The sequence below is a fragment of the Tursiops truncatus genome, chromosome 13 (genome assembly GCF_011762595.2).
Source record: "Tursiops truncatus isolate mTurTru1 chromosome 13, mTurTru1.mat.Y, whole genome shotgun sequence".
Lineage (NCBI taxonomy): Eukaryota > Metazoa > Chordata > Mammalia > Artiodactyla > Delphinidae > Tursiops > Tursiops truncatus.
Genome location: NC_047046.1, coordinates 23,353,560 through 23,377,873, shown reverse-complemented (window position 1 = coordinate 23,377,873; position 24,314 = coordinate 23,353,560). Strand labels below are relative to the sequence as shown.

The 24,314-nt window shown below is 48.6% G+C and overlaps 1 protein-coding gene across 17 annotated transcripts in view; it reads left to right on the top strand.

The window, feature by feature from the left end:
- Positions 1-24,314, top strand: part of MORC2 (MORC family CW-type zinc finger 2) — a 65,080-nt gene that overhangs the window by 11,987 nt on the left and 28,779 nt on the right. For 11 of the 17 annotated variants that reach the window (XM_033837200.2, XM_033837197.2, XM_033837195.2 and 8 more), the window contains 23 exons: positions 450-484; positions 2,954-3,124; positions 6,168-6,236; positions 6,748-6,838; positions 10,003-10,111; positions 13,693-13,852; positions 13,957-14,068; positions 14,527-14,652; positions 15,192-15,271; positions 15,884-15,966; positions 16,513-16,598; positions 17,737-17,877; positions 17,972-18,126; positions 18,220-18,348; positions 18,851-18,956; positions 19,251-19,383; positions 20,517-20,591; positions 20,677-21,057; positions 21,610-21,741; positions 22,168-22,222; positions 22,627-22,768; positions 22,870-23,097; positions 23,189-23,282. In XM_033837200.2, the coding sequence (XP_033693091.1) occupies positions 450-484; positions 2,954-3,124; positions 6,168-6,236; positions 6,748-6,838; positions 10,003-10,111; positions 13,693-13,852; positions 13,957-14,068; positions 14,527-14,652; positions 15,192-15,271; positions 15,884-15,966; positions 16,513-16,598; positions 17,737-17,877; positions 17,972-18,126; positions 18,220-18,348; positions 18,851-18,956; positions 19,251-19,383; positions 20,517-20,591; positions 20,677-21,057; positions 21,610-21,741; positions 22,168-22,222; positions 22,627-22,768; positions 22,870-23,097; positions 23,189-23,282 (2,893 nt within the window). The remainder of the gene's footprint in view (positions 1-449; positions 485-2,953; positions 3,125-6,167; positions 6,237-6,747; positions 6,839-10,002; positions 10,112-13,692; positions 13,853-13,956; positions 14,069-14,526; positions 14,653-15,191; positions 15,272-15,883; positions 15,967-16,512; positions 16,599-17,736; positions 17,878-17,971; positions 18,127-18,219; positions 18,349-18,850; positions 18,957-19,250; positions 19,384-20,516; positions 20,592-20,676; positions 21,058-21,609; positions 21,742-22,167; positions 22,223-22,626; positions 22,769-22,869; positions 23,098-23,188; positions 23,283-24,314) is intronic. The other 6 variants (XM_033837205.2, XM_019950181.3, XM_033837201.2 and 3 more) reach the window with 2 other exon arrangements.

Below are 24,314 nucleotides of genomic sequence, written 5' to 3'. Positions count from 1 at the left end.
TGAGAAGAAAAAATGGACAAGTTATTGGAACATTGTTTATGATTGCAATCAAATGAGTGATTGGAGTCATTTCCTAGTGTGTAAAAGAAATGTTCTTTTTTATCCTCTAAAAAAGGATAAAACATTTTTTAGATGTTTTTAAACATCTAAAAAATGATCTTTTTAGATGTTTCACTGTGAAATTTTTATTAAAAAAGTGTGTCTAGGTCCTGTGTATCCTGTGATTATTTTAAATAATTTGGAGCTCCAGAAGTGTTTCATAGACATGTAAGGAAAATTGTGTTACCAAATGTAAAAGTATATCTTTAATGTATATAGAATTTCTTTATGACTTCCTGAAGATAGATTCAAAATAGTACATATCCCCCTCAAAATATTGTGCATCTTGATGGTTGATATTTTCATATTCTCATTTGAATCTTGATTTTTTTTTTCTTTTAACTTTGCAGAGATGCTGATGCCACCAGAATCGATATTTATGCAGGTAAGACAGACATCAGTCCTTTCTTCTAATGCCCAGTTCCCGAAAGCATTTATTGCTGTGCCTAAGAAGAAATGAGTGGGAAAAAACTGGTTTTTGGAGCGTGGGTAGACAGCCTGATTACTACAGGTCTTAGGGAGAAACAGGGCAGCCCTCGTCAGGCATGTAATAGAAATCAAGAATATTGGTGTAAAGGAACTAACACAGGGTGCCCAGATCTATAGATCTATTTAAATAAATCCGCTAGGAGATTTATGGGGGTGATGGGGAGTGAAATGACCAAGTACCACTGATTGTCCTGATTGGAGTTAGCAGGTGACCAGGTTTGTGGTTCCTGCAGCCAAAGAGAGATCTTGTTGAAGGCCATCTTCTCCCTCTGCAGCCTTGGTGAGGACAAGTCCCAACTTGGAGAGTTGCTGGTGTCAGTTGTATAAAACAGTTGTGTAACCAGGTTGACACTGAGGTCTGCAGCGATGTTCTCAGGCAGAGAAGTTATGTAGGAAGAAGGGCTGCTTTGCTTCGAATTTAAAGATATTGACAGCATCTACTATTTTGCCTAATTGGCTCTGCTCTTTGGCAGTAAGATCCTTTTTTTTTTTTTTTATGGAGTGGGTACAACAGTGGAAGAAATCTTAGTCATTATTATTTATTTATTTATTTATTATTTGATAAATAGCTTGCTTTTTGCCTGTTCAGTGTTTGCACCAGCACATTTTTTGGTCGTTTGAATGCTAAAAATCTGGAAGTGGAACAGAGGAAGATGGCTTTTAAATCCAATTTGGGTAGCATTGTCTAGCTTTTGAGAAAACTTGAGTGTTTTTATGGGAATATATGGTTATCAAATAATCCCTCTTTTTCTTCACAGACCTGTTTGATAAATGGGGATAATCACACAATAGGAAGTAATTCTTAGAATTTCCAATGCCATATAATTATAAAGAATCTCCCCAGATACGAATTTCTTATTCCTTTCTTTGGAGCAAAGAAAATATTCAGAACAGCTAAAAGTCAGCTATACTGCTTAAATTCTAAAGCCTTCTGTTCAGAAGGCTCTGCCAAAGTGGTGAAAATAAGACTACTTTTATTTTTAGAAGAAAATAACAAGAAAAGGGGGCATAGCAGCAGAATGTTAGAAGATGGTTACTAAACCCTCAGGCCAGATGGAGGCATCATTCCCAAGCCACAGTATGTCTTACATCTCAGTGTGCTTTAGTGAGGAGTAGTAACCGCTACCTCTGAAAGAAATGGTGGCTGTTTTAATCATTGCACAGATGGCAAAGCACAGAATGGGTCTCCACTCCAAGTGATGTTGAAGGGACAAATCATCATAGCCAAATCTATTTGGAAGAAGCTTTTTTTTTATTTTGGCTGCGCCACGCAGCCTATGGGAGTTTAGTCCCCAGATCAGGGATTGAATCCGAGGCCCCAGCAGTGAGAGCGCCTAACCACTGGACCTCCAGGGAATTACTGGAAGAAGCTTTTTAAAAGAGATCATCCCTGCTCCTTCTTACTACCTTTGGTGGGTGAATTTCAGCAAGGAAATTTAGTGCTTTACCCTTAGAATGCAGCAGAACAAACAGTTGGATTTCACTTTAAATGAAAAGGGCCCAGTGTGCATTCATTCTGTGCTCAGTGTTACTGCTGTTGTGTTTTGGGAGGAGTCGAGAGAGCATGAGATGGGGCCTTTGCTAAATTCTCATTAGACAGCTTAGTCACTAATTGGAGAGACAGCACTCTACAGATGATTAGAGAACAATAACTTGATCTTGAGGGAACTGTCAAGGTAGTTAAGGATTAAATGGTGTGATAGAAGCGCTAAGCGCTATAGCATTTTGGAGGAAGACTTGATTTACTCTCAAGTACCTTGAGATTGGGAATCTTGACTGAGGTGCCCCTAACTTCACACTTTTCTACTTCAGTGCCGTATTAACACATTCAACAGGAGGAATAAAAGCAACCTCATTTTACAAGTAGAATAATAGAATTAGTAATATAAAGTTTTTATTCTTACTATATTGGGGAAAGTATCTTCCTGTCTCCCATTCTGAAACTAGATTGATAACTGAACTCGGAAATCTCCCCCAACATCAGATGTAGTTTGAATTCGCCACACATTCACATTGTAATTTAAAGAAGGGTGAGAAAGGAATCAGACTCCCGTACCCAAAGCATTCCTGTTAGGTGGGGCCAGACCATAACGTGCCTGTCAGAAGTAGAGTGTATTTTTATTGATCTTCTGGACTTCCTTGGATAGGGACTGCCATGCCTCAAAGAAAGATCCCTTTTGTGATGCCAGGTCAATGGTTAGTAAATGGAAAATTAGAGCAAATGTAGCTGAAACAAATACTGCTCAAACACATTGCAAAGTACGAGGAACTTGAGTGTTGTTCTGTTACAGCCTCCGCTGAGGACAATATCATTTTGTCGCCTCTGACTTTTGACTTATAGCTCCATTTCACATCTCCTTTCCAGCTTCTTTCTTTTTCCTGTTCTCCCCAATGGGAGTTGGATGGAGGAACGTTGGGCTAACTTGGAGAGGCCAGACTTGGTCACGTTGGGGGAAACTTAGATGTGCAGCCTTCCACACTGGGTCTGTGATTGTACATAGCTGCTACCAGGGCCTGAAGCACAACTGCAAAGAAGGTAGTTTGGCTTTGCCCTCCTTGTCTTGCTTCTGAGATGTATGTTGGGACGGGGAGCAGACAACCTCCAGCTGCCTAGACTCCCTTCTGTCCAGAACTCCCCCATCTTCATAAAAATCCTTTGCTTAGAGGCTTTAGATAGCACTCAATTGACTGACTAAAGTGAATAGAATGTGCTAGGAATGTATCTCTAACTGCTGGAATGTCTGGGGAGATAGGTTCAAGCAGAGAGGCCTTCTAGTTCTTGCTAGCTCTAGCTCTCTGCTTCTCAAAGAGTGGACCAGTGGTGGACAGTATTGGCATCACCTGGGAGCTTGTTAGAAATGCACATTCTCAGGTACCACCTCCGACCCACACTACTAGACTCTGCAGGGTGGAGCCCCGAATCTGTATTTTAACAGGCTCTTCAGGTGATCCTTATGCACACTGCCTTTGCTCTAGCTGACACTCTTCTCAGTCTCCTTCTGCTTAAACCCTCCTGCTTACTGATCTGCTACAGGGAGTAGCTATCCTATGAATTGTAAGCTCCCTGAAGGCAGTGATCACATCCGCATTATTCTCGGCTATTATCTTCATCACAGAGCCAGGCACATTGAATAACTGAGTGATAGGGATAAGCATTTTAGCCAAGTGAAGATGCCATACTGCCTCCTTACAAAGTTGAAGGAGTTACTGCTGTGTCACCTAGTCTCTTTTGGCCCTGAGGCAGTGCCACACGTGACTGTGGACCTGAGCACTGCTAGCTGCTTACTTACTGTTGGTCACTGTGTGGCCAGGAGGACCCTCCATAGGTGGGTCTCTTACTCTCATAAACATATGAAAAAGCTTTAAAATGAAGTCCTTGGGCAAGAAAGGGATCTCAGACCCACTGTTAAGTGATGATTGTGTGTTAAAACAGCCTGTGTGGACTTCCCTGGTGGCGCAGTGGTTAAGAATCCGCCTGCAAATGCAGGGCACACGGGTTCAAGCTCTGGTCCGGGAAGATCCCACATGCTGTGTGTGGAGCAACTAAGCCCGTGCGCCACAACTACTGAGCCTGTGCTCTAGAGCCCGCGAGCCACAACTACCGAGCCTGTGTGCCACAACTACTGAAGCCCGTGCGCCTTGAGCTCATGCTCCACAATAAGAGAAGCCACTGCAATGAGAAGCCTGCGCACGGCAGCGAAGAGTAACCCCCGCTTGCTGCAACTAGAGAAAGCCCGCGCGCAGCAACGAAGACCCAACGCAGCCAGACATGAATAAATTTTTTTTAAAAAGCATCAAAATTAAAAAAAAAGAAAACGGCCCGTGAGTCCTGTTCTACCAAACATAAGGACCTAGAAGTAATTCCTAGGTAGTGTTCAAGAAATGCCAGTAATCAATCCTTGGAGGTTTTTCAGATACACTTGGCTTGAACCAATTTCTAGATCTCAAAGCAGAGTCTTCGTGTACATTTTATGGCTAAAGCATACAGCAAATGGCTCTTGGCTAGATTTAGAACACTTTCTTTACCACACTCTGTTCCTGACCCAGTTTGAGTCTCCATATGACACTTTGCTTCCTCCAGAAGGAAACTTTGAGGAATTTTTGCACCTTTTTTGCCCTTGCTTCTGCTTACTAGATCTCATTTGGGTTCTCCAGACTGATAAAAGGCACTGCCACAGGAAAAATTTTCTTATCTACCAGTAGTACTTCCAAGAAGGTCCTTATTCTCGAACTTTCAGGAAGCACCTGTGATTAATGTTTCAGCAAAGTTCAGCTTCCTGAACATCGAATGATACTTGAAAATCTCTGTGGCTTATAGTACTTCTGAAATAGCATTTTAAATTACATTAACTAGTCCATGTAACAGAGGTGGTTATGACTTGAGTATTTAACTTGAGGGGAGGACAAAGAGCATTTTAAACTGAGGTTCCACTGCTTAGATAGTTGGGTGAAGTTGGTGAACTGCAGCTTGGGGGAGACAAAAATGTCCTCAATTAGGGAATAGACTCCAAGGCAGCCTTGGGCTTATCCCTGTAGTACCTTAAACTGACCTTCTTCCTTTTTAGTACAAATGCTCTCCTGATTCCAAGGCCTGTGCCGTTCCTCCTTTGCCTGCCTCGTCCTCATCACTGGGGTCAAAAGGCACCTTGGAAACTCTAGTGTGGTTCCCTTCCCTGTTTGGGAATCTCTTCTCCAGTGTCTCTGATGTGCTTGGACCCAGACTGCTCTGAGTGACCACTTGCTGCTGTAGAGACAGCTGCTGAAGGAAGGGGTTCTTCTAGCCACTGGAATGGCAGCCTTAGTCTCATACATTTCCTTCCTGTCGGTCAGGACGCCCTGCCACAGCTGCTCTGTCTCTTATTGTCGAAGGACTGTTCCTCTCTCCAGTCGAGCAGGTCCAGTTGGAAACCAGGCAGCTCTCACTATACTCTGTGCCATCTCACTTCTGGGATGGGGAGCTATTTGAAGGACCCATAGCAAGGAGGGGATGTGACGATGAATACTGATGGCCCAGAAACTATGGTTGGCCTGGGGCTAGTCACATACTGACTTAGTAATTCACCTTCTAGATAGCAGCTGCTACCACTGTGTCCATAGCACGTCTGGCTCCATCACTTTATCTGAAGGCTACCCCGAACTTAACCCACAAACGAGGTGCCCTGTTGAATTTGAGCACTGTTGATAAGGTACAGCATGTAGTAGTTGGAGTACTTTAGTGTCCACAGCAGAAGGCAGAGGTGGAAAAAATCCAGGTGCAGAGAGGCAGAAGGATGGTTGAGGTGTGTATGAAATCCGTGCATGTTCAGTGGCCCTGGCTGTGGCTAGATGCTGGACTAGGTATTCTCTGTCCCTTCCTTATACATTCTCTTATGCTTTGTCGTGGACTAGAATGCATTGGAGAGCCTTTGATGGAAATTCCTACCATCAAGGGCCCTGACATTTAACTCACACTAGCTAGGACTGTTAGAAGGAGAAGGCCTTTTTGGACTAAGCTTCACATTGATCCACCTTCCGATCACAAACAGGTTGCCGCCCTCTGGTGGGTAACTGCCCAGTAATGGCAGCTCCTTCTTTTACAGAAAGGCGAGAGGACCTTCGCGGAGGATTTATGCTTTGTTTTTTGGATGATGGAGCAGGAATGGATCCAAGTAAGTGTTGGGCTGATTGCTTCTTTTGGGGAGGAAGTAACCATTTTTACAAAATGCTTATTGTGTTAACTTGTTTTTCTGCCTCACTCTTGTGACTAGAAGGGAGAGGGAGGTCTCTTGCAACATCTCAGGCTTAATTCCACTCACAGATTTGCTGGGTTTTATTCTAGCATGGGAGATAGGATCTGAATGGCAGCCTGAAGTCCGTCAGATTACCTGTCTCTTGACATTGTATTTATCAGCTTGTGTAACATCCTGGAGCTGGAACTGTGGTGGCCTCCCCCAGCCTTATTACCACGTTCTGGTAACAGAACAAGGGCCCAGTGATGGCAGTACTGACAGGCCAGTCAGAGGTTTCCTCCATTTGCCTCATGGTTGTGAATTTCCTTGGACAGAGGTTTTCAGTAGACAGACAGCCCTGCTTGGATTTAACAAGGCTCAGACCTTTGGTTTTTGAGAGTCTGGGAAAGAAAAGCAAACTTTTCACTTTGTCTTGTGTCCGCCACTTCAGGTGATGCTGCTAGCGTGATCCAGTTTGGGAAGTCAGCCAAGCGAACGCCTGAGTCCACCCAGATTGGGCAGTACGGGAATGGGTTAAAATCGTAAGTATACTAGAAGCCTGTCCCAGGACTCAAAACAAAATCGAGCAATGCCCTCCTGCTTCTGTCCAATGAAAATGTTCCTCGTCCTTGTCCGTCCATCACTGTAATTCTGGAACAGGAGGAGAGTCGGGAAGGAGTTGTGGTTTGGGGACTTAGCAGCTGATGTCCAGCCTACGTCACAGATCAAAGAGTATGAACATCCAAAATCATTGAGGTGGGAGAAGCTGTAGGTTTCTCTTGGCACTGTGCTCTGGAACAGCACCTCTCCTCCTACTGAAAATTCTTATTTTTACCTTGTGGTTGAAGATGCAAGTGGCTGTTTTGTGGGCTTGGGTTGCTTATGAGATGGTGAGGGGGTCACTCCGTGGTGCCGTGTGTCCCCTGAGCACCTGTCACACTTTGTGCCAGGCACTGGGGATCCAGGGTGAGTTAGTGAGAGACCCAAAACACCCCCCCACAACACCACCAAAGGACCTGGTTGCTACTCACATGTCCTGCCAGGCCCTGTAGCAGGGACCTACCTAATGTCTCCCCATCCCTTGAGACTTCTTTCTCAGCCCTTGGTTCCCACTTGTTTGGCATTTGGAATGTGGTGTTCTGGTTTTGAGTGAAGCCCCAAGAGAAAGATTTCTATTTCTGAAATGCTCACTTCCAGTTGTACATACCTTTGGATGGAATAAGATTTAGTGGGATTGGAGTTTCTACAAATGGAATTCTGAGTCATGTTTCTAGTCTTGCTATGGAAATGTGTTGTTTTATTTGAGGGTGGTGTTTGGTTGGGCAGCAGCATCAGTTGTCCCTCCATGCAACCAGCTTGGATGTATGGGGAAGAGAGAGAGTGCTTCCCATGATGGCAAGGACCATGGATCTCCCACTTGTCTCTCAATAACAAGCACTTACCATGTGCTGGGCACTGTGCTAAAAACTTTACTTGGATGATTTCGTTTAATCCTCACCATAGCCCTGTGAGGTATATGTACTATGATTCTCATCTTCAGATGAGAAAATTGAGGTTTATAGGGGTGATGTGACTTGCCCAAAGGTGTGAAAATGCCCAAGTGTAGAGCTGAGATATGCACCACGTCTTTCTGACTGCAAGGCCGGAGCTGCTGTCCATCTCACTTCAGTCAAACCAAAGTTCAAATCTGACATCAGCCGCTTAATTGCTTCTGTGAGCCTCAGCCTCCTCCTTTGTAAATTGAGATTATAACACATATGAGTAGGTTAAGAATCTATCATTACTGTGAGAGCCCTAGCCTAGTTTCTCCCTTCTTACTTCATCTCTCCTTTGATCTTTCCATGGTAGATTTTGGGCCTGATTTGGTGGGCCTGGGGTAGGGCCCAGGTGATGCTGGTGTGGTGATCTAAGTTTCCAACAACTGAGTTCTCCTAGAGTCAGATGTAAGAAACCCTGACTTCCCTTCTGGATTATAGATAAAACCCCTTCCTGGTTTTATCAGCTCTGTGACTTCAGACAAGCCATTTCACCTTCTCTGAGTATCTGTTTCCTACTGTAGAAAATGGGCTTCTAAATGCTGACATTCTTCCTTACTGAGGAAGCTTCAGGAGCAAATGAAATGTGATTCTGGAAGTGCTTAGAAGACCAGGAAGGAAAGCATACCGAAGTTGAGAATGTTGCCATCAGCATATTCTGGTAGAACGACTTTTGAGAAGGCGCCATTGAGAAGGAGCCCTCTAGTGTTCAGAGTGAATTCATTTTGAAACCAGTGTAGAAGTTGAAAGAGTTTCAGGAGGAAGTGATTTGTGGTGAGAATAGGGCTGTGAAGCAGAGAAGCCAGCAGAGAAGTGGCGTTTCTGGGTTGTTGCTATTTACCCTCCAAGGTCAGGATCAAAGACAGGGAAGAGGCACAAAGTGAGAGGTTTTGCAAAATTAGGGTAAGAGCAAGCTTTGGCAGAAGGTAAGCTAATTTGCCTCGTTTTGCCACCGGTAATTTTCAGGGAGGCAGGAGGAGGACTGTGAGATTGTCTGGGGAGGGAGCATTGCCAGCACCTCGGGAACTGGAGGAGGAGAAAAACAACTTTGCAGCCACCGGGGCATCTCTGGATAGTGTCCTGGAGTTTTCCTGAACATTCGGGGAAATGGGGCATGGCGTTCATTTGCATACTTGGCACACTGGCCCAGTTTGTATTTGTATTTACATAGAAGGGAGTAATAAGGCTTCCTGCCGCTGTCACCTCCCTGGGGTATTAGGAGGACTAATGAGGTAATAGCCATAAAGCCAGAAGCTGCTCAGAAGACAGATCAGTGGGTCCTGTTCCCACTGGTGCTTCACGCTTTTGCCCTGTTCAGTGTTTCCCGGAAAGGCCTGTCCTTGCCTGCTCCTCAGAAGGATTAACTCAGCCAAATAGAGGAAGGAGCAGTTGATTCCGTTCAGACTTTTGCCTTGTGGAAGTCAGCCTGGAGGCACATTTTTCAGAAACCAGTTGCTTCCTAAAGCAGGGACCTGTGGCTTAATGAGGTGACAAAACAATTCAAGACACAAGATGGTTGTGGTTACAGGACATGAGCCAATTGTAGGCCTCCTTGGAACTGTGTTCAGCAGTGATACTTTGGTTAGCCCTGTGTTTGGCTGAGCCTTGGGGCCATCCTGGTGTTTTGAGGACTTGTGAGCATAGGCAGTGGGCTCTTCCCTTGATGGTGCTGCTGTTTGATGAGTGGATGGGAGGGGAGTTTGTGTCAGTGAAGGAAGGACAGGGTGAGACCTGGATGTGCTCAGTGTGGAAGATGATGTGTGTGTTGGAGGTGTTACTGGAGTGAAACCTGGTGGCTCACAGTTAGGCCACAGCAGCCCTGTGTGGCTGGGAAGAAACCAGAGCACAAGCAGCGACAAGCTGGGGTGAGACTCCCCTGGGGCTGATGCTTGGTGGTGAGAGAACCCTGCATGCTGGGAAAATGTGGTTGAGAAGGTGATGAGGAGAAACTGAGGCCCACGGAAGAGCAGGAGGAGGAGTGTCGGGAGGTGGGGGGCGGGGAGGAGAGGGAGCGAGGGCTGTGGAGCTCAGCTCAGGGTCCTGGGTCCCAGGGAGGCCTTTAGGGGAGCCCTCCAAAGGCAGTCTCATCACGTCCAGAGGGGGGATTTGCTCCTTCTTCAGATGAGCTTTTGAATCCCTAGGAGAATAACCCATTTCTGCTTCCCTTTCAGGGGCTCAATGCGCATTGGGAAGGATTTTATCCTCTTCACCAAGAAGGAAGAGACCATGACCTGTCTCTTCCTGTCGCGTACCTTTCACGAGGAGGAAGGCATTGATGAAGTAGGTCCCATCCTCGTTCTCCCAGTCACCATTCTACTTCCTAGTTCTGCCCAGGCTGTTTTCATAGGTCATTTGCATGCTGGGCTTATTGGCGTTGCAGGATTGCAGCCACATCCCCTGTTAGGGGATTAGCTGGTTGGTTGGATGAACTGGTTGAGGGGTTAAGGCAGGTATCTTTTTTTTTTTTTTTCCTGTACGCGGGCCTCTCACTGACGTGGCCTCTCCCACCGTAGAGCACAGGCTCCGGACGCGCAGGCCCAGCGGCCATGGCCCATGGGTCCAGGCGCTCCGCGGCACGCGGGATCCTCCCAGACCGGGGCACGAACCCACGTCCCCTGCATCGGCAGGCGGACTCCCAACCACCACGCCACCAGGGAAGCCCAAGGCAGGTGTCTTAATGGGAGAGGAAGTAAAATCTCACAGCTTCAGAGAAGAGATGTCCCGGTTCTGAGAATGAGGCCTTCAAGTGTCAGGAACCAAGAGTTGGATTTGTAGGTCTCGTAGATCTGCAGCTTGAATTCAGTCCTGGGGTAGGGGTTGTCACTGGGGAGAGCTGTTTTATCAGGGGGAGTATTTGGGGCTTCCCTGACTATGGGTGGAGACCACAGCTGGTGGTAATAATAGGAACAGCACTGTCTTTCCCATATGATGGTGATTTTGTGGAATGTGCTGTGAGTGCATTTTCCTTTTGAGGAAATGTGTTACTCTAACCATTTATATCAGAAGCTACAAACAAGTCTGATACCTGCAGGGCCTGGACAGGTAGTGAAGCAGGTGAACACATGGAAAGTCATTTAAGTTTTTCAGTAAGTGGCAGCTGACACACAGCCTCAGCTGATTATTGTTATGCTGGAAGGAAGGCCTAATAACTCTAGAATATTCTGATTTTGAAACCTTTTGGTAATTAACTGTGTAAGTTAAACACATGCACAGCTGATTCTCTTTGGGCCTGGTGGCTCATATCTGCAGAGCTGGTTTGGTGAGGTCTGCTCCCGCTCATGGGAGGATCAGGGAAGGCCTTGGCCTGCCTAGCCTCAGACTGGACTCTTAACTCCTTTCCTGTGTGAGAAATGGAGACCAGAGCTTGAGAGGGGGCCAAGAGGGTCTGCAGAGAGAAATCCACTCCTGTCACTTAAACAGGTGAAATGCGGTCAGTGTCAGTCTAACTCATCTGTGTTGGTTGGCTGTGAGTAAATTGGTACTGGCCTTGTTTAGATGTGAGCCTAAATCATAGCAAATCAGTTCATGCTGGGAACGAAAGGCTCTTTTTCTGCCGTCTTTACTTCGTGAGCCACTGGGTTTGTTTGCCTTTTTGGTGAGTGAGAGAAGTGCTGCAGCTGGCAAGCACTCCCGGGAAAGGTGGGGCAGGAGGATTTGGCCCCGGCTGGGCTTTTCAGGACTGCTTCCTGGTGGACTGAGGGTGGTGCGAGCAGGGGCTGCGCGTCAATAGAAACGGTCTGTTCCTGGCCTGAGAGCTGATGGGGGCTGTGGGAAGGGCAAAGGGGCCACCTGACGAGAGGTGGTGGCCTCTGGAGAGCAGAGAGGGTAGGTCGGCCTGACCTCTGGGCCTTGGGGAGTGTGTGGGACTTTATTAAAAGCATCCAGGAAAGGGAATCTAAGCAATGTATTAGATCCTCTTTGAAATGATCAGTTTGGTTATTGTGTGGTGCCTGGATTGGAAAGATTGGGGTGTTGGTGTCAGAGGCCCTGGCTGTCTACAGGACTCCAGCAGGGAGGTGAGAGAAATAGGAGTGGCCGCAGATTTGGTGTTTAATCAGTTGGAAAGGGGAAATGGGAAGGGGGGGTTGTAGATGGCTGAGGTCCTGGTGTGGCACTTGGGGGTGGGCTGTCTGGAGCTGGGGAAGGATGGAAGAGGGGCAGTTTGGAGGGGAAGCGTGTACGTTTTGTCCTGGACACGCGAAGTTAAGTCTGGGTCTGGAGCTCGGGGGAGGCTTAGACTCCAAGGAATCTTCGTAGTGAATGGGCTCACCTAAAAGAGCGTGTTGGAGAAGAGGGCCTGGGGTCTTAGGCATGCCCACCCACATGTAAAGGCCAAGGAGAAGGGGAAAGCAGCAAAGGAGGCAGGAGCGGCCAGAGGGGTAGGAGGAAAGCCAGGTGAGTGGTGACCCTGAAAGTAAAGGAGGAATATTCCAATGGTGGGTGGGTGTCAAATGAGGTGAGTGCCCAGAGGTTAAAGTAATGCCGTTGTCACCTGGGACTAATGTGAAGATTGGGAGGTGTAAAGGAGGTACCAATTCTCAGAACACACATGGAATTCAATTCCCCCGGTGAAAAAGCTAGGTTGAAATTTTTTCCTTACTTGGAGCTAGAAGGTCACTGTTTTGGATTGTACTCTAGTGTGAACTCAGCCAAGATTTCAAAATAAGATCACTTTTAGCTGGGTGGGAATGTGTCCAGACCAGCCCCAGGGCTGAATACTGTAGCTTCTTAGAAACCAGTAAAGTGCCTCAGAACTCTTAACAGTTTATCACCACAGAGCTTGTTAAAATGCAGAATCCCCTTTTCTGCAGGGTGGGCCAGCCAGCCATTTTGAACCTCTGAGGTGCCTGGAGTGGTTTGCTCTGCAGAGGGAATCCCAGGCTACAGGGCTCCCCGGCACCTGGGAGAGGGGTGGGGGCGTGGGGGAGAGATGCATGTTGATGTCTCCGGGGAAGTGGCGTTTTAGTAGGGTTTTTGAAGAATGAGTAGGATTTTTCTCCCAGCTTTATTGAGGTATAATCGACAAGGGTAGGATTTTCTAGAAGATTACGTAGATGTAAGATTAAATTTTACACATATGGAAGAGTGTATTAAAATCTATGTATATATATATGTATAACTGAATCACTTTGCTGTACAGCAGAAATTAACACAACATTGTAAATCAACTAGACTTCAATAAAATTAAAAAAAATAACCTACGTACAGTTGAGAGTAATTATAAAGCAAATACCCACGTAGCCACCACCGTAGACTGATGCTAGAAGTCCCCATGTGTCCCTCACCAATCATATTCTTTATCGCACCTCTTAAGGAACTGCCTTGGTGATGATCAGTCATTTCCTTGTTTTTCTTTATAATTTTGTCACCTGTGTATGCATTCTTGAATAATAGTTTATTTTTTGCTTATTTATGAATTTTATATAAATGGACTCATACTATAGCGTTTTGTTTTTAGATTTTATTTCTCCTAGGATATATACCTGGGAGTAGAATTGCTGAGTTATAAGTTATGTTTGTGTGTGTCTTTAGATTCACTAGGTCATCGCAAATATGTTTTGCTTAGTGGAAATAATAACTTATTACCAGATAGGGAAAATGACCAGGGATATCCCAAGCAGGGAACTGCTCATGCAAAGACCCCCAGGCCATAAGGCAGCATACCCCAGAGGACCTAGCAGTGTGAGGCAGAGTCTTGGGAAGGGGCAGAAGCTAGAGCCACTGGTGCCAGGCTGGGGGGCTTGGGCCTCCCCTTGGGGCAGTGTGGAGCTGCTGTGGGGAGGGAAAAGATGGATGCACATTTGCGGGGGGAAGCCTGTTCTGGGGCTTCCTTCAAGCGTCTGCTTGTGCTTCCTCCAAAGGTGATAGTCCCATTGCCCACCTGGAATGCTCGGACCCGGGAACCTGTTACAGACAACGTGGAGAAGTTTGCCATCGAGACGGAACTCATCTATAAGTATTCTCCCTTCCGCAATGAAGAGGAAGTGATGACTCAGTTCATGAAGATTCCTGGGGACAGTGGTAAGTAGGCCTGCGGCCTCTAGCATCAGGGAGCTCCAGAGCCAGGAGCAGTATGGGGATTGGCTGGGGGTGCCTGGTAGAACAACAGGATTTCTATTCCCTAGGAACGCTGGTGATCATCTTCAATCTCAAACTCATGGATAACGGAGAGCCAGAGCTGGACATAATCTCAAATCCAAGAGATATCCAGATGGCAGAGACTTCTCCGGAGGGCACGTGAGTGTGGCTGGGTAGGGAGGAAAAAGGAGGTGACTTGAGGTTGAGAGGGGTGAGCTTGTTCCCTGAATTCCCCAGTTTTAGAGTTGGTAAAGCTGAGAACTTAATGTCTTCCTGCCACAAGGCAGAAGGGATGAATAGAAGGACAGCAGGTCCTCAGCTAATCCAGATCCTTGCCCCAGCTCCTTAACTTGAATGAGAAAGAGACCGAGGCCTAGAGAGGGGAGAGGAATTGCCAGGTCCGTGCTGGGATGGTGGGGCCAGTTTCGGTGTCTGTGCCAGGGACGTGAGAGGAGGTGGGATGTGGTGCCCACACAGAGGAAGCACCCCTCAGGGCAGCAAGAGAAGCCGAGATGGGAGGTGGAAAGGTGGAGAGCCTGCAGAGAGGCTGTCCACCCAGGCCTTCGGTTGGGCTGGTGGTGGGAGGGTGACAGCACCCTCCATTCTGCTGCCTCCAGGAAGCCAGAGCGCCGCTCCTTCCGCGCCTATGCTGCTGTGCTCTACATTGATCCCCGGATGCGGATCTTCATCCACGGGCACAAGGTGCAGACCAAGAGGCTTTCCTGCTGCCTCTACAAGCCCAGGTAGGGGCCTGCCCACCCTGGCCTGCTGTTTCCTTTGGGCCAAGAATGGGGCCTGGCCATGTGTCTCTGGGGCATCTTTGAAGTGATGGTGGATCAGCGGCTCTGACAGTGTTGACTGCGTTTGGGTCTTTAAGCTGCTTGATTAACTGCAGACAAACTACTGGGTCCTGAGGGAGGGGCAGAGGTGGCTGGTGAGGTTTGTTGAGTGTGCCTTCTGTGAGGTGGAGGGTGCTCAGCCTGACACGGTGAGCTGTCTGAGCCTCTGGTTGCAGGGCCAATGGCCCTTTAGACAGTACACAGGGAAGCAGAGGCCCTGCTCGTTGCTGAGGTTGGTTTCTACTGTGGGATTAATGACACACTCGGAGAGTAGTGAGGTTGCTTTTCAAAGATGGAGCAGGATGGCAGGGGGCAAGTGGAGTAGGGAATTGAGTCTTTTTGCTAAAATAAGCTTGGCTTTGACTCATCGGAGGGCCAAGATAGTTGCTGCCCTGCACCTCTGATGCTCAGGCCCTCTGGTTACTCGCCCCCCGCCCCCCCAGGATGTACAAGTACACGTCAAGCCGGTTCAAGACCCGCGCGGAGCAGGAGGTGAAGAAAGCTGAGCACGTGGCACGGATTGGTAATGACCCCCTGGGCAGGAGGGTCGTATGGGGGATGTTGCTTGCGGCAAAAGCAGGATCCAGGCAAAAGCTCCATGCAACACCCAGGGGTGGACTTTCCTGAACCACTGGTCCAGTTTCTCTCCCACCTCTCCCTCAGCAATTTTTCTTTCCAGGCTACTCCTTCAGCCATTTACAGGCTGTTATCTAAAGCTTGCCTGCCCAGAGTGAAGAGTCCCACACTGTCCTCTGGCACAAATACTTGTGAAATTGGTCTTCTTGACTCCAGGGCAAAAATCTCAAGGTCTCTCTTGCTGACAAAGCTTCTTGGCTGCTCAAGGAGAGTGGTTGGCTGAGGACTGTTGGTAACTTCCAGCTCCTGCTGAGGGTTTAACTCTGGTTGCCTTGGGCAGTGCTTGACCTGTTCTGATTCATTTGTAAAGTTGGAAAAGGTGTCTGTTTTCCTTGGGACCTCCTTGACTTTCCAAGCAAGGAGGCTGCTCTCCCAGCTCACCTGTTCCCTGACAGTGTACGAATGTCTCATACGGCAGGGACTGCACTATGGGGTCCAGGAGGGATAGCTAAGAGTTTTGACCTTTTGAATTCTTATCATGGTTTCTTCTGGGTTTCAGCTGAAGAGAAGGCAAGGGAGGCGGAGAGCAAAGCTCGGACATTAGAAGTGCGCCTGGGCGGAGACCTGACACGGGACTCCAGGGTGAGGCCCCAGACCCAGCAGCTCTTCTCCAGAGTTGCTGCCCTTAGGATCCCAGAGCTCGCCTGGCTCTGTCTACCGCCAGTCATGAACCCCTTGCCCTAGAGCTGCAAAATGGGATGTGATGATGTTTCCATAGTCACTATTGAACACACTGTATGGCAGGATCTTGGCAACCATGTGAGGTGGACACTGTTAGTATCCTCAGTTTATAGAAAGAAATGGAAGAGGGTCACTTCCCTCAGGTCACACACAGCAGTAAGGGTCAGCAGTTCTCCACCCCTCCCCTGCGACACACACACCTCTTCAGACTGTTGTTTCAGTTGGGGGTGTTTCCTCCTCTGTGTCAGCAAGTCTGGTCAAGTGAAGCACAGCTTTTGTGTTTGTCCCTAGCTAGGGCCCTTTTCTGTGGAAAGGAAGTAAATTTCTAGGTCTGTTTTTGCGTCCATGTGATTTAAAGTGAGAAGTTTCAGATGTGTTGTTAATGATATTACCAGCTGTGGCCCATAGCACTTCCTCTCCTTACTTGGTGCTGGCGTGTGTTTCTAGGTGATGTTGCGACAGGTCCAGAACACGGCCATTACCCTTCGCAGAGAAGCTGATGTCAAGAAGCGGATCAAGGAGGCCAAGCAGCGGTGAGTGCCCGGCTGGCCTTGGGTCTTTTAAAATTATGTAGCTTTTGTATGGATTATTGACAAAGAAAGAGCTTGAGGAATCCCTCTCCACCCCACAAGGTTGCTATTCTGTCACATGCAGATTGCTTTGAGAAAGCCATTAATGTTGTGATTCCCAGACGTTTGTCACATGCCCACCACAGGAGAGGTTACCCAGCTCAGTTCTCCCCTGAGCCAGGACAAGGTGGGCAGAGCCAGCACCTTGAGTTGAACACCAACCTGTCCTCACTGGCAGCGCTCTCACCTTCCCTCCCCGCTCCCTCCCTTCCTTTCTCCCCTTTTCTCTCTCCTCCATTCTCTCCCCACCTTGCCCATCCTTTCCCTCTTCCTTTCCTTTTTCCTTTTTTTTCTTTTCATTTAAAGGATGTATAAAATGCTTGTAGTATACAACTTGTAAAATACAGACTATTTAAGAAATACAGCTGTAAACTCCCTTATACTTCTCCCACCTGGTGATATGTACTCTTAATAATGCTATAGATTGAGTTTGTTCCTTTTAATCTAGACTGGGCATTTGTCCTGGCTCATTACATGATCTCCATGTCCCCCACCATGTCTGGAGCCTCTGCAGGCTCTGGGCCTGAGTCCTTGCTTACTTCTTGGCCTCCTCACCACAGGCCTAGGTTTCGGGTATCTGCCCCGTGAGTCTGTCCACTGATCATCTATCTGCTTTTCAGTTTCCACGATTTTGTTGACATTTATCCCATGATCATTTCTTCTCTCACATGTTTATTGTTCTTGTGAATTTTTGTCTTTTTAAAATTAATTACTGTCACATTAGTGGAATGGTTATGCAGATGATCTTGTGTTTATTCTACTAAATAAGCATCTTAGCAGAGATTTGCAACAGCTTCACAGAATCCCATTCATACTAAATATATCCCCGTTTGATACCAAAAGCTAAAGTCATATGCTTTTAATTAGGGAGCTTAGAGTGACTGCACAGTGAGTATCCTTGTCAAGTCTACAGGTTGCATATTGAATGCAAAGGCAAAACTTAAGTGTCTCAAGTTTCAGCTTAAGCTTAATACATCTTAAACACCATGGTATTTGTGTGTTAATGGGTTGATCTGTTTGAATTTATCTTTTGTCTTCTCAGAGCGCTTAAAGAACCCAAGGAACTGAACTTTGTTTTTGGGGTCAACATCGAACACCGGGACCTGGACGGCATGTTCATCTACAACTGTAGCCGCCTGATCAAGATGTATGAGAAAGTGGGCCCACAGCTGGAAGGGGGCATGTGAGTGCTGCCTGAGGAGAGCTTCAGCCCAGGATGGTTGGCGGGAGAGGTTTGGTCAGTGGGGTGACAGAGCCGTGTCTACCTCCTCCTGCAGGGCATGTGGCGGGGTCGTTGGGGTTGTAGATGTGCCCTACCTGGTCCTGGAGCCTACACACAACAAGCAGGACTTTGCTGATGCCAAGGAGTACCGGCACCTGCTGCGGGCGATGGGGGAGCACCTGGCGCAGTACTGGAAGGACATCGCCATTGGTAATGCCCTTTCGCTTCACCTCCAGCCTTGAGATCCTCTCGCTGCCTCAGGGGGCTGACTCCTCACGCGATGTGTGGGTGCTTGTCTTCCAGCCCAGCGGGGAATCATCAAGTTCTGGGATGAGTTCGGCTACCTCTCTGCCAACTGGAACCAGCCTCCATCCAGTGAGCTGCGTTACAAACGGCGGAGAGCTATGGAAATCCCAACCACCATCCAGTGTGGTGAGTTGGGGGTCAGCACCTCCTCCTGACTCCTTTCCATCATAGTCACCGTGCTGGCCTCCTGAATGCACTGACATTCAGGGACGTATGTCCCACTAGGGATATGAGTCTGTTTGGTGATGGCCCTGGGAGCTCAGTCTTGGGGCTGTGCTGTGCCCACCTGTTCCTTCTAAATGAGGCAGGAGGTCATCTACCCTGCCGGGTCTCACAAGGTTTGGTACCACATCGGTAGAAGTGTGAGTGATGACTGAGTCAGGATTTTGCTGGAGGAGGGAGAGGGGTTGGGGCCGCTGAGGGTCCGTGGTATAAAGTTCCCATCGTTGCTGGAATCACTGTCCCTTAGAAGAGTGACTGTTCTGTAAGGAAGGCAGAGTTGGAGCCAGACTGAGGATCTTTGCATAGAAAGTCGGGGGCATCTCTGCCTTGGGCCTGGCTGGGAGGAGCCTGGTTATTGTTGGTGGGCATGGCTGATGTTTTGTTGGGGGTATGTTCTGTGTTACAGATTTGTGTCTGAAGTGGCGGACCCTCCCCTTCCAGCTGAGTTCTGTGGAAAAAGATTACCCTGACACTTGGGTTTGCTCCATGAACCCTGATCCTGAGCAGGACCGGTGAGCACTTTTTCTAACAAGGAGTTTGTGGGCGTCCCCACCTCCCCCCGTGCTTTTTCCACTCTTCCACTATGCTTCTTGAGGTCAGTGCTCATATCCTTACATCTCTGTCTTGCTGTGTATAATAAGTGCCTGGAAATAATAGAAGTGTATTCTGCAATGAGTATTAATTCTGTGCATTTGGGAAGTCTGAGGTTGCTCTGGTGAGAGAGAGCATGGGTTGGCTGAGGAGGAAGGACCCTGCCCTACCTGGAGCTATCTTGCCACACCCTTCCTAGCACTTTCTCTCTACAGGTGTGAGGCTTCTGAACAGAAGCAGAAGGTTCCCCTGGGGACGTTCAGAAAGGATCTGAAGACACAGGAAGAGAAGCAGAAGCAACTGACAGAGAAAATTCGCCAGCAGCAAGAGAAGCTGGAGGCCCTGCAGGTGTGTGGGTCATGGGCAGTGGGCACATGGGCAGGACCCCTCAGTGTCTCCTCTGTTCCCTCAGGCTCAGTTTCATCCTTCTGTCACCCATGAGTGCTGCCCAAGCTTCCCAACCCCAACCTCCAGGCACACTGGTTCTCCAGTATGCCTTGAGCATTCTTTAAAAAAAAAAATTTTGTTTATATATTACAAAGAGGTCCGATTCATTTAGAATGTTTTGAAACTCCAGAAAGTACATATCCTGTCTTAGAGGTAACCACCATTAACTGTACATCCTTCCAACTTTTTATGACCTCTACATACACATAAATACATATATTTTTTATTAGAAATAGAGATCATGACTTACTTGTGTCATATCACACACACATACTTTTTTTTATTAGTGCATAACTATTTTCTTGGGCTAGTTTTCCAGAAGTGAATTTGAAAGAGTAAAAGGATTTTTAAAATTCTATGTTTTCTTTAAATAACTATTTCCAAATTATTCTCCAGAAGATGTATTATGTTTTGTTTTTTACTAGCAGTACATTTATTTTTAAATGTTTTTGCAAATTTGATAAGCAAAGATACACATCTTAAATTTGAATTTCATATTTCTAAAATTGAACAACTTTTTCGTGTGTTTCTTTTAGAACTGCTTATTGTTCTCTTATATTACTGTTGATTTAAATTTTTTTCTTAATTGACTAGTCAGGTTTTTTTAGATATATGTGTGGTATCAACCGTTTATCGTATTTATTACAAAAGCCTTTCCCTTTCTGACTTCTGCACAGGCAGATGCTCTCATTGTATGCATGCCTCCCTGTCTGCCAATTCCCACCTGTCCTTTCCAGCTTTGGCCTTTAGGGATCTCCAACCTTTTTGGCTTGTTTTATAGGAATTTAGTCTACTGACACTTTTCCCCAGTCTCTCAATTGCTGGATTAATCATATAGAATCCTGTAATTTGCTGGTAGTTTAGTGTTTGTGAATTTTTGTCTTCTCAGTGAGAATGGGAGGCTTGTAATAGTAGGACTGTGGCCCAGGGGTTCTTTTTTATTTGCCCACTGTCCCAGACTGTGGCGCTCCAAAAAGAGTTTGCTTGAATGTACCAGATACGCAAACGACCTCCTCATCATGTTTACCCTGCAGAAAACCACACCCATCCGCTCCCAAGCTGACCTGAAGAAATTGCCCTTGGAAGTGACCACCAGACCTTCCACTGAGGTAAAGCCCAGGGATAGGGGCAGGGCTTTTCCTCAGGTGTCTCATGCTGGGATCCATGTTGTCACTCTCTCTGGGCCTCTTTCAGGAACCTGCACGTAGACCTCAGCGTCCTCGGTCACCTCCTTTACCTGCTGTGATCAGGAATGCCCCGAGCAGACCCCCTTCCCTGCAGGCTCCCAGACCAGCCAGCCAGCCCCGAAAGGCTCCTATTATTAGCAGTGTCCCAAAGCCTCCTGCCTCGACAGCACGGGAGGAGGCCAGTACTTCCAGGCTGCTCCAGCCTCCTGAGGTGCCCCGAAAGCCTGCCAACACTCCAGTCAAGACTGCATCCCGGCCCGCCCCTCCCGTGCAGCCACCATCACCATCTCTGCTGCCCAACTCCAAGAGCCCTCGGGAGGTCCCTGCCCCCCGAGCCATCAAGACTCCAGTGGTCAAGAAGCCGGAGCCGCCCAGTAAACTCTCCCTGGTGAGATGCTCCTCCTTCTCCAGCCCTGCCCACAGTGGTATAGGAATGGAGGGGGCAGCGTTGACTGCATGGGGGGCGGTGGGGGGTGGAGAAGCCTCAGTGGAGATCAGCCTTCCGTGCTGCCCCTGCAGAGGAGGAGTCTGATAGCTGAAGGCACTCATGGGGGGCACAGAGCTTGCTGGTTCCCTGTCCAGGGAGCTCTTTGGTGCCCCCACCAAGGTTTGGTCCTCCACAGACTTGAGTCGCCTTCACTGGCTTCTCACGCGGTGGGCAGAGGTTGCAATCTGGTGACAGCCTTGGTGGGCTGCAGCAGTGGTTGGCGTGGTTCAGTGGGGAATGAACTGAGAGGCTCCCCTGTGACAGCTCTGAGCAAAGGTCCTCGTGGGCGTAGAGGCCGGGGGTTGCTGTGTCCCTAGTACTGTTGGGAGCCCAGCCCTGGCGGGGACTGAGACCCACAGACCCCTTTCTGAATGGATCCTTTAGGCCAGATGGGATCTTCCAGCACCTGAGGGTCTGCCAGGGTCCCTCATGTTCCCGCTCCTCTTGCTGTAGGCCACTCCTGGTCGGAAGCGGAGTCTTGGGGTCTCTGATGAGGAAGAAGCCGAGGAAGAGGCTGAGAGGAGGAAAGAGAGGTCCAAGCGGGGCAAGTTTGCCGTGAAGGAGGAAAAAAAGGACTTGAATGAGGTAGGTTCTCAGCATTCTCCCTCCCCAGGGTCTCCACCCGCCACCTGCAGTCTGTGACACGAGCCTTTCAGAAGCCTAGTCCATCTCTGAAGGACACTCAGTCACACAGACGACTAGAAACACGGTACCTGGTAGGATCTTGAGTGAGACTGGCTTGTGGCTCTACTCACAGGCTTGAGGTGACACCGACACAGATGTACTTCCGTGTCTGTGACGTTCTGCCCCTATGCCTGCTCTCTTGTTTTCTGACGTTTTTGGAGGCAGGTGTGTACGTACTGAGATAATGGTTGAGAGAGTGGCTCTCAGTGAGGCCTGGGGATTTAAACAGCCGCACAAGACGACATGAGATGATGGCTTATGACCCTGGGTGGACAGTCTGTTCTTTAGGGGCACTGGCGGTGCCTCTCACAGACTCTGTTCTTGCAGCTCTCAGACAGTGCTGGGGAAGAGGACCCAGCTGACCTCAAGAGCGCTCAGAAAGGTGAGTTTAGGGAGGTGCCCAGAGCCTGTGGGGAAGTGGGAAGGGGGCCCCTTGCCAGCAGCACCGTATTCCGAAGGCCCATGGAGGCTTTCCTGGCTCCTGGCTCTCAAGCAACAGTGGTTTCAAGTCTAATTCTGAGAAGAATGCTGAGGCTAGCACGCCCTCGTGTTTATTTTTAGTATCAGTTCCTTGGTGTTCACCGCTGGCAGTTACCATGCTGCTCTGCGGCACTCTCATGACAGTTGGGGAAGGAGACCAGAGTGGCTGGGCTCCATGTCCCTGGCATAGTGGCGTCAAGCTCCTAGGGGTTCTTGTCCCTGTGAACCTGGGATGACCTTTCTCAAGGTGGCCCTGGCTGGGTCGGGGGCTCTAGTCTAGTTTTCTAACTCCATCTGCACTCTCAGATAAAGGGCTGCACGTGGAGGTGCGTGTGAACAGGGAGTGGTACACAGGCCGTGTCACAGCCGTGGAGTTGGGCAAGAACGTGGTGCGGTGGAAGGTGAAGTTTGACTATGTGCCCACGGACACGACACCAAGAGACCGCTGGTAATGCCCCTTCTAGGAGGCTGGGTTGACAGAGTTGGGCGGGGCAGGCAGCCCATCCTGGGAGCCTGGGACACGTGACACAAACACTGGGTCCTCCCTAGGGTGGAGAAAGGCAGTGAGGATGTGCGGTTGATGAAGCCCCCTTCCCCGGAGTATCAGAGCCCGGACACGCAGCAGGAGGGCGGGGAGGAGGAGGAGGAGGCGGCAGTGGCTCAGCAGGCTGTAGCCATGGCAGAACCCTCCACCTCAGACTGCATTCGCATTGAGCCCGACACCACCGCCCCGAGCACCAACCACGAGACCATTGACCTCCTCGTCCAGATCCTTCGGTGCGTTGTCGTCCTGCTCCGGGGTCAGCGCTGGTTCTCCACTAGCTCTGTGCCATTCTGATTTCCAGTCTCCACCTTCTTTCTTGTTTAGGAATTGTTTACGGTACTTCCTGCCTCCGAGTTTCCCCATCTCTAAGAAGGAGCTGAGTGCTATGAATTCAGATGAGCTAATATCGTTTCCTCTGGTGAGTCTGCCCAGCCTTTGGTTTTTGACTCTGCACGCCCCCCTTGGTGCTTGTTGTGATTGTCAGCTCTCAGCTGTGTGCGCCCTTCCCCGCTTGGCCAGCTTCCCTTTCATCTGCTGAGGGAAGGGAAGAGGGGACTTTACATTGTGGAAAAAGAAGCTGCTCAGCCGGAAGACTGGTGTGCAGCTGGTGAGATGCTGGGGTGGAGTGGAATCCTCGCTTAGGGACAGGCCCGGTGTGACTTGTGTGGAGTGTGTCCCTTTTCCTCTGTCAAGGCAGGAAACAGTAAAGAGCTTAGGTTCAAAGTGCCGGAAACGTGACTCTCGGAGGTATAGGGAAGCTCCGAGGTATAGGGAAGCTCGTGGTGTGTGGAGATAAGCGTGGGATCTTATTTAGCAAATGCAGATGCAGTGCCTCAGTGCTGGAGCCTCCAAGTGGCTTAAGAGTCAGTAGAGACTGAATTTTTAGCAGGTACCTAGACATGAGGCTGAGAGCAGTAAGTGCTCTGCAAGGTGGGTGGGAAGGCTGGGGCAGCCTCTGGGAGGGGGAGAGAGTGACCAGGGCTAAAGAAAATGTGGGTTTGGGCGAGTGTTTGTAGAAGTGACGGGAAGTGTTTGAGGCAGAGGGACTGTTGTGAACAAAGGCTCAGGGATGCAAGGGCAGGTGGGGGCCAGGGCAGTGGTCTCTGTGGTGAGCACTCAGGGAGAAGGGCCCTCAGAGCCAGGATAGGAGGCATCGGGGGCACCCCCCTGAGGTGCAGTGGCTTAAACTTTGTATGAAATGGAGGCCCAGCTAAAGGTTTGAGCGGATGGAATTGTCGACTTGAACCATGTCTGGGGCAGGGGTCAAGAGGCTTATTCTGTAGAGGCCAGTTAGCAAGTATTTTCAGCTTTATGGGCTGTAAGGTCTCTGTGGCAACTATTCAGCTCTGCCGTTACAGTGTGGAAGCTGCCATAAGACCATATGCAAAGGAATGGACGTGGCTGAGGTCTAGTAATGCTTTGTTTACAAAAACAGGTGGCAGGCTGATTT